Source organism: Dendrobium catenatum, unplaced genomic scaffold (assembly GCF_001605985.2).
Source record: "Dendrobium catenatum unplaced genomic scaffold, ASM160598v2 fragScaff_scaffold_419, whole genome shotgun sequence".
NCBI lineage: Eukaryota > Viridiplantae > Streptophyta > Magnoliopsida > Asparagales > Orchidaceae > Dendrobium > Dendrobium catenatum.
This window is the reverse complement of record NW_021318881.1, coordinates 226,676-236,596: the sequence shown is the minus strand read 5'-3', so window position 1 is coordinate 236,596 and position 9,921 is coordinate 226,676. Positions and strand designations below refer to the sequence as shown.

The 9,921-nt window shown below is 33.7% G+C and overlaps 1 protein-coding gene across 1 annotated transcript; it reads left to right on the top strand.

Moving 5' to 3' along the window:
• Positions 1–6,492: 6,492 nt before the first annotated feature.
• On the top strand, positions 6,493–9,429 carry LOC110105862 (pentatricopeptide repeat-containing protein DOT4, chloroplastic). The gene has a single exon (XM_020835527.2). The coding sequence runs from the start codon at positions 6,557–6,559 to the stop codon at positions 9,185–9,187; it is 2,631 nt and encodes an 876-aa protein (XP_020691186.1). The 5' UTR covers positions 6,493–6,556; the 3' UTR covers positions 9,188–9,429.
• The last annotated feature ends 492 nt before the right edge of the window (positions 9,430–9,921 follow it).

Below are 9,921 nucleotides of genomic sequence, written 5' to 3'. Positions count from 1 at the left end.
TGATCTTGATTTATTATATGAAACTAAGAAATTTTCTTCAATACACTTTGAATATGAACGATTGGGTGAGGCATCCTAATGTGATAGGGAATTGAAAATATTCCCGTGATAGATTTTTCAAACAAGGGAAAAAAAATATTTTTAGGATTTGGTTTTTTCAAGAAGCATATTAATTATAAAGGTTTCTTTGGGGAGAGGTTTAGATGGAAAATTTGTTCAGCAGCATTATTCAATTCGAAAGGAGGACAATTGAGCTTAAATGCAATGCCCAAAGATGAATGGATCTAAAAAAATGGAACAAATTGCCTTATGCATCTATTGTTGGAAGTTTTAATGTTGCTAGCACTTGTATCTAGACCAGATATAGTTTGCTGTTGGGATGTTGGTTAGATAATCAAAGTAATCCGGGTCTTTGATCATTGGGAAAGCTGCAAATGAAGTTTTAGATAATCTGCAAGTAACAAATGAATACATGCTCACTTTTTAGAAGATTCTGATCAACCTTGAGGTGATTGGATATTCAGATTCCAGATTTTACTGGATGTTTGGATCTAGAAAATCCACATTTAAATGGATATGTGTTTTCTCTTAAGTGGAGGAGCATATCTTGGAAAAGTGCGAAGGCAGTTCCGTCATTACTGCATCATAATGGAAAGCTGATTTGTGGCTGTTTTGAGGCCAACAAATTCAAGGATATGGCTGCGGAATTTATTTCAGGACTTGGAGTTTGTTGATAGTATTTGCCAAGCCGTGAAAATTTATTGTGATAATTCCGGCGCAGTCTTCTTTCTAAAAATGAACAAGGTAATTTCCAAAGGGTGGCTTAACATATGGAATAGTAAAATACAAAATTGGTGGCCGTTAAAGAAGAAGTTCAGAAAACAAAGAGTATCACTTTGAGCTACATTAACACCAATTTTATGATGATGGCGGATCCATTAACTAAAGGGTTTGCACAAAATTTCAATGACATGTGTTAGGATGGCAATGTACTGAAAATCCTTATTAAAATTATATTATTTGCTTCTTATATATTTTGATACTTTGAGCTCTTTTAGTTTGTTTCTGATAATTAGTGTTATCCGTTTATTTGAATGTGTACACATAAATGTTTATGTGAAATTGACGGGATTTGTCTTTATAAGACATTATGATGGACCATTATGTGTGTATCTTATTATGCTTCATATTAAGTATAGATTAGTAATCGTGACTATCATGGAAGGAAATGCATCGAACTAATGGGTGTATGACCGCCATGATTCGTATTAATTTTGTACTTAACAATGAATTTATGATTTGACCAATTTAAGAAAAATGATTTATATATTACGCTTATGTTAATTAATTATTAATTGAATAATATCATATGGGCAAGTGGGAGAATGTTAGAATAATTAAATATATTTAATTATGCGAGACGTCCGAATAATTATTTAAGAATATATATTTAATTATATAAACCATTATGTGGCCCATATATTTGAATTATTAAATTTAATTTATTTATGTTTAAATCCTATTGGTCAAGAAAAGAAAATTTGATCATTTCGTTTATGACCGTTTGATCAAATAACTCCTATGAGCGGTTATTAATAAAATAATCCTTTGAGTTATTATAAATAAATTCTATGAGTTATTGTAAAATAACTCATATGAGCGTTTTTGTAAAATACCTCCTATAAGTTATTTATGAGTTTTGTAAAATACTTTCATGAGGGGTTTTATTGATAAATCGTAGGAAATATATATTGGTCCTCTCTCTCTCTCATATAGGAGGAGTTATCTTGCTCCATATATGATTAACTCATGATAGAAGAAGTGAGGGAGAAGGGAGAGAACCGTAGTTCGAAATTCGACGAATTAAAATGAATCAAGGTATGTTTTTCTTCCGATTAAAGATTGTGAAAATCATCTTGTTTTAAAGATCTTGAGGATTTAAAACTTATGTAGATTCAAGTTTTTTTTTTTTCGTTTATTTTACATAAATTATGAAGCGAGTTCTTGCAAGAGTTAGAGAACTCTATTAAGTCTTACACATTAGGCCACATGGTATTCACATATGATTTTAATATCTTTAATAAAAATATCACTTGAACTTAAACTTCCAATCAAATTTAATCAATATCTTGTAAAATGTATAATAAAATTCAACATACTACTTAATAAAGAAGATTCCACAAAATTTAATCAAACTCTTTAAAAATTTTAATAAAAGGATACATACTATTTAGCACAAACTAGATACTTATAGCCACACCCTTATGAATTTTAGAATTATGGGGTATCTAAGGACCTTTTTGTGTGTTACAATGTGTTATTTTAGTTTATTTTTTTGATTTTGAATGATCTAAGATAGATATATCTCATTTGTAGGGAGCCATGGACAATAGAGCAATATATATATATATATATATATTAGATATATATATATTATTTTAATACAATTTACTTTTCTTATAAATGCTATGTAATAGTTTATTGGTAGGCATGGCCAATGAACATAAAAATTTGCTTAGCCCAATCTACGCCTTGTTTGAATGAATGCCATATATACTTTCCTATAATAATCTCTATTTTATAGAGTTTAATTTTATTTTATATTCAAAATATAATTATAGCTTAAGAAAACCTTAAAAGGCCTTAGGGTTATAGTACTTCGATAAACTCAATGATGCACCTTGAAGTCTTGATATTAAGCATGAAAACACTTGGGATAAATCAAATTATTATCTAAACTTAAGATAGATGTATTTTGATATAGTCTAAATATCTTCACATTTTTTAGAGAGTGTTATAGAACCTAATTGCAATTTTCCTTTATATTTTTATTATTTATACTTTCATATTTTGATTTATTTACAAGGTACCACATTGGAGTCAAAGGTGGATTTATGAGGAGCCTGCTGGGGCACATCCAGCTCCCCCCCCCCACAACAGCACACAACACACACACCTAAAAAAAAATGGCTTAAGTCTCACTTTCTACCTGCCCCACTCACCCCAGGTATTCTACCCTAAAACTTTTGCATTTACGGATCCAAAAATGCTTAGACAAGCTAAACACTATCTGGATTTGTAACATTTTCTTCCCCCAACATTCTCAATCATATTCTACCTCTGACATTTTTGATAATTTTCTTCCTCAAGTAGTCCAGCCCGTGACCCCGCCCATGAGAAAAATCACTCTTCCCTTGCCATTCTTAGTCATATTCTGCCTCCAACATTTTTGGTAAATTTCTTCCTCCAGCTGTCCAGCTTGTGCCCCCTCCCCTAAGCAAAATCGCTCTACCCTCACCGTTCTTCATATGTCAAATATACCTAATTCATGAATCCTAAAGGTGAGAACTTCTCAAATGTTTTTTTCTTCGTTAGTCATTCTTTAGGTTTAAATTTAATGAGCTAGAGAATTAGTGGTTGCAAGTTTGATTCCATTTTTATTGATTTTATTATGATTTTGTAAAGTTTTTGTGTATATATGGTTCTTTGATCTGAGATTTGGGCTGCAAAAATTGTTGCGGGTAACGTCTTTGATTTATGAGAGGTGTTTTCTTTCCAATTTGCTATTCCTATGTATTTCTTATGTCTTATATATGTTACGCAATTTTTTTCTCAACAGCACTTATTATACAAAAAAGATTCATAAAATCTTGAGATGGAAATTAATTAATAAATAAAATAATAGTAGAATGTTAAGCTAGCAATCCCTATGTTTGTTTTCCTTCTTCCTTTTGGCTATATGTTTTAGGTATTTTTGTATTGCACAAGGGTTATGGAGGGATAGTTTATGAAGTCGCTTAAATCTTGTGTAGCATTCTTGATACATATAGAGGAATCTAAAAAAAATGATGATGTGCATAATCTAAAAAAGAAGTCGAACGGATATTGAATCATAAAAAATTATGCAAACAGATATAAAAAATCTTCAATCAGATCCTATATTACTTATACCTATTTCTTAATTTTCTCCTAATTTATGAGATTATATTCGAAGGGCATATTTACAAAAAGGGTCAAGTCAACCTCGCAATCATGACTTCCTTAAAAGTATGTTTGGGGTCAAAGATAGGATTTTCAATCTGAGGTGGTTTGATAGAAGCACCAATGGGTTGCAATATAGTATTTTGAAGGATAAAGCATATTGATTGTATTGTTACCTTTTTGGTGCAAAAGGAAAAGGAAAGGAAGATAATGTGGTATTTAAAAGAAAGATATTCTCAAATTGAAAAAAACTTTATGGATTTGATCTTCATGTTGGAGGACCTAATAGTGCATACAATAATGCAAGACATACCTTCTAGACATCGATGCAATATGATCGAGCTGCAAATGCATATGATGTTCGTGTAAATTCTTGTGTTGATTGAGCGAAGTTCTTTATAACAGAAGGATTAGCCTTCTGAGGGCATGGTAAGAGTTTCAAATCAAGAAATTAAGTAAATTTTCATAAGTTATTGAGCTTTTTGGCAAATCATAATGAAGATATAAATAATGTGGTACTAAATAGGGCTCCTAAGAATTTGAAGTTAAGTGCCCTTAATATTCGGAAAGATATTACTAAAGTTATCTCTATAGTAGTAATAAATTGCATAGTAAAGGAATTTGCTGATAGTTTATTCTTTATTCTCGTTAATGAATCTCACGACATATCTTGGAAAGATTAAATGGCTATTGTGTTATGATATATGAATGAGAAAGGCCAAATTGTTGAATGCTTCTTGGGTATTATAAATGTTCCTGAAACATCAGCTAGATATCTCAAATCATTAATTGAAGAATTCCTCTCAAATTATAGTGTGTCTTTTTCAAAAATTTGTATTCATGGTTATGATGGAGAAAGCAACACGAGAGGAGAATTTAATGGGTCGAAATAACTTTTTCTAACTGAGAATAAATTAGCATATTATATTCATTGCTTCTCACAAAAACTTCAATTAACCTTTGTAACATTTACAAAAAATCTTGTTCAAATTGCACTATTATTTACTATAATTTCAAATATTATGAATATTGTGGGTATTTCATGTAAATATCATTATCAACTTAGATAAAAATAATGAGAGACAACTATAAGTGTGTTACATAATGGTGAAGTATTTATTGGACAAGAATTAAATCAAGAAATATCTTTATAGTGTGCTGGCGAAACAAGATGAGGTTCCCATTATGAATCACTAATTAGATTGATTATAATGTTCTCCCCTCTATGAAAAGTTTATGCCTCCGCCACTGATTGGAGTGATATACTTTTTCCCTTCATTTATTCACATTGTCCTATACAATGACTTTAATTTATGTTGGGATGGTAGGATCATTAAGGAAAAAAATTTCTACCGAAATTATGAACAAGCAAAAATCAACCAACATAAACCAATTTCATTACAACCTTGCATTACTTAAGCACTTTAGATAAAATTCTAAAATTAAAAAGACAATAATCTCCTTTTGGACCTAAAGCATACATTCAAGATTTAACATATTGTTTTGTCCATAAGGATGTACTTGTGTTAAAAATATTTTAAACCTATTTTTAACAAATAAACACAGATGCATGCCCTACTGAGTAATATATTAAAAATAATAAATAATCTCACTTCATAAAAGATAACTAAGGAATTTTTATACTAGTTTAGTGATCATTCATAGGTCATATATTACAAATAATAGCCTAGCCACTTAATAATATATAATTAAGAATACTTTGTATTCGATATTAAGTATTCATACATTTGTGGTTAGACTATTTGGCATTATAGATTATGTTGTAAATAACAATTTCTTAAGAAAAATAGCCTAGTATATCTTACATTTGCATAGAGACAATCCCGATGCTACCTTCTTCGACAAGCTCCCTTTGTGTAACAACACTACTAATCTTGTCTCCTCCTCAAGCAAGCTCCCGTCATGTCTTGTACAACACCACCAGTCCCCTCACTATCTTCTCCAATGAGCTCCTATTGGATCTTCACCTAACCATTTTGCTAGTCCCATTACTACATTCCCAATGAGTTCCCATCACAAGGTCCCCAACTTCTCCAAAAAAATTTCTTCAGGTTGACAAGTCAGGTTGAAGCTAACCATTCTTCTAACGAGTCGAGCTTAAACTCATTGTATAAGCTCAATTCAAGCTCGTGCTTTAATTTAGCCAGCAAAGTTCATGTTAGTCCAAACTCATACTTGATTTGACTCATCTATATAATTTATCAGTGCATACTTTGACCACTTCATATAATGAATTCACCTTAATCCGGTAAGTAGCTTGGATGAGTTCAATTTGAGATCTTTTTCTCTTACAATAAAGTTCATGACAAATTAAATTACAAGATGGATGGTTTGATTAAACTCAAATCAATAAAATCTATAGATTTAATTTACTTGATCCATGATATAATTGGCAAAATTGATTTTAAATTATATTTATTTTGAGCGTTGGCTCTCCAGTTTAAAAGTATAATAAAATATAAAATGCACGTGATTACTACGTGCGTGCGGTCTTCATAATTGCGTACCTCGTGAGCTCTTGACGGTCATCATATCCGACGGAGTTACTTCGGCCATGGCGGCGGCGGCGGTTAAGCCGCTTCTATCTGTGCTTTCTAAACACAAATACCGCCGATGCAATAAGAAGAAGAAGTATCCAGGCTTCTACATCTTCCACTCTCCTCAAAGGAACCAACCTTTTACTTCTTTGAGCTCCGGCTATTGGAGAAGCGCCGGAATCCCCTATGCTACCTTACTTTGCGAAGAGCGCACAAGAAGCATTGATTCCGAAATCCAGGAGCTATGTCTAATGGGTAATCTTGAAGAAGCCATGAAGTCAATTTCTAGCCTCAATTACGAGGATTTTACAAGGCTGGACTCCGAAACTTACTGCTATGTTCTCCAACTCTGTTCTGATCTCAGATTGCTTCACCATGGAAGTAACCTTCATTCCCTCATTTCCTCCTCTAGACTTGAAATGGATTCCAATTTGGGCTCTAAACTGGTCTCAATGTACGTCAACTGCGGGGATTTGAGAAATGGAAGAATGCTGTTCGATAGATTGACGTTCAAAGAGAATCCTTTTCTATGGAATTTGTTGATGAGTGCGTACGCCAAGATCGAAGAGTACATAGAGACCATCATTCTTTTCCAAAGTATGTGGGAGCATGGAACCAATCCCAATTCTCGCACCTTCTCCTGTGTCCTGAAGTGCTTCACTGCTTTGGGCCATCTTAGCCATGGGATGGCAGTTCACGGTTATCTTCAAAAACTAGGTCTTTTTGATAATGGTAGTGCTGTTGGAAATGCTCTCATCGCAATGTATTCTAAATGCTACTGTATCAACACTGCAATAAATGTGTTCGATAAAATGCCTGTTAAGGATATTATATCCTGGAATTCAATAATCCATGGTTGTGTTTCTAGAGGAATTTTTAACAAAGGACTTGAGCTGTTCAGTGAAATGTTATTCTCTGGAATGGATATAGATCTTGCAACTTTAGTTAGTGTTCTACCAGCTTTTGCAGAAATAGGAGACCTTGCTCAAGGCCGAGCGCTCCATGGATATTCAATAAAAGCAGGTTTTGTTAAGGAGGTAAATCTTAATAACTCTTTGCTTGATATGTACTCTAAATGCTTGGCTGTTGGGAATGCTGTTCAAATATTTGAGAAGATGAGTGGAAGAACCATCGTGTCTTGGACATCGATGATCTCTGGATATGCTATCAATGCACAGTACGAAGAAGCAATTTCCTTGTTTGAAGAAATGGAAGCAGAAAATATGGAACCTGATCTACATTTTATAACCTGCGCTCTTCATGCCTGTGCCTGCAGTGGATCATTAAACCATGGTAAGCATATACATGACTATGCCGTCAGGAATGGATTGGATTCTCATATCTTTGTTGCCAATGCACTTATGGACATGTATGCCAAATGTGGTAATATGGAAAATGCTAGAGATGTCTTTGATCATACTGCAGATAAGGATATGATCTCATGGAACACGTTGATAGGTGGTTATGCTAAGAACTCTCTTCCGAATGAAGCACTTCATTTGTTTGTGAAAATGCAGTTACACATGCTACCTAATTCCACAACAATGGCCTGTATACTTCGTGCTTCCGCTAGCCTTTCTTTACTTGAAAAAGGAAGAGAAATGCATGCCTACATAATCAGGGTTGGGATTCAAGAATGCAGCTTTGTCATGAATGCTCTTGTCGACATGTATTCAAAATGTGGTGCATTAGTATTGGCTCGTCAGCTGTTTGATCTAATGGATTTTAAAGACATCGTTTCATGGACTGTGGTAATTTCAGGTTATGGCATGCATGGCCATGGCAGAGAAGCTCTTGCAATATTCAAGCAGATGAGGCGTAATGGAATAAAGCCTGATGGTGTTTCGTTCGTCGCCATCTTATATGCCTGTAGCCATTCTGGATTAATAGATGAAGGATGGAGATTCTTCAATGCGATGAGAAATGAATACAAGATTGAACCTACAATTGAGCACTATGCCTGTATGGTTGATCTGCTTAGCAGAGCTGGGAGATTAGCTAAAGCATACAACTTCATCGAGTCAATGCCAATGGTGCCGGATGCGACAGTTTGGGGTGCTTTGCTTTGTGGTTGCAGAATTCACAGAGATGTGAAACTTGCAGAGAAAGTTGCCGAACGAGTTTTTGAATTAGAACCAGAGAATACAGGATATTACATTCTGCTTGCAAATATATATGCAGAGGCTGAGAAATGGGAAGCCGTGAAGAAGCTAAGGGACAGTATTAAAAGAAAAGCATTAAGGGGCTGCACTTGGATAGAAGTGAGGAGTAAAGTTCACATCTTTGTTGCAGGAGATAAATCTAACTCGCAATCGAAGAAGATCGAAATTTTTCTTGATGATGTGAGGAGAAGAATGAAGGAAGAGGGATATGCTCCGAAATGGAGATATGCATTGATCGATGCAGAGGATCGTATTAAGGAAGAAGCTCTTTGTGGGCACAGCGAGAAGCTAGCTATAGCTTTTGGAATATTGAACACAATAGAAGGGAAGCCTATTCGTGTAGCTAAAAATTTGAGAGTATGTGGAGATTGTCACGAGGTTGCTAAGTTCATCTCGTACATGACAGCAAGAGATATTATTTTAAGGGACAACAAGCGGTTTCACCATTTTCAACAAGGACGCTGCTCTTGTAGAGGCTATTTGTGAAACACGAGCATATATAATTATTTTCCATTCCATAACAAAGTATAACTCTTAGCTGCCTCGTGAAAAATAGGAGTAATGCTAAACCACCAAAAAAATGTTTATATGAGAAATGCTATTTTTTATCACATCAGATCAATGCATTTCTAGCATCATCTCCGAAGCATATATTTTAAAAAAAAATGTTTCTTCTAGTATTTATTTGTACACTTTTAAATACCAAGTAATGTTTTTGTACAACTACATACACCGGAGGAGAAATTGTTCTGTGGGTACGTAGCTCTGCGTTCGGACTCCAATTAAATCATGACACGTGTATTGGACACATGGATATTAAATATAAATTTTGTATTTTATTTTTGTCTTGTCAACTCAACCGACCTGGCCCAATATGTTTTTTGTTTTATTTCTGTGTTGTTAGCCTGACCAACCCGACCTTAAAAAATTTTTAATTTGCGGGATATCAAAAGTCCAGGAGCCTGTTCATTTTCGCATCATCGCATTTACTTTCATCTTCGGCATTCACTCTTCACTTTCAGTTTTCGCATTCCAGGAGGTTCATTGTTCACCTGCATTGAGCTGCAAAGTTCATTATCCACTAACAAGTTTAGGCAATTCTCGTTCAATTCATATTCAAAGAGATACTTCTTTTGTCTTATTTGTCAAAATGAGTTTTAGGGTTTAACATTTAGGATTTTTAGGGTTTACTATGTATTTACTACGTAAATGTGTATTTA

Coding starts and splice junctions, on each gene's coding strand:
- LOC110105862 (XM_020835527.2), top strand. CDS start 6,557: ATGGCGGCGGCGGCGGTTAAGCCGCTTCTATCTGTGCTTTCTAAACAC.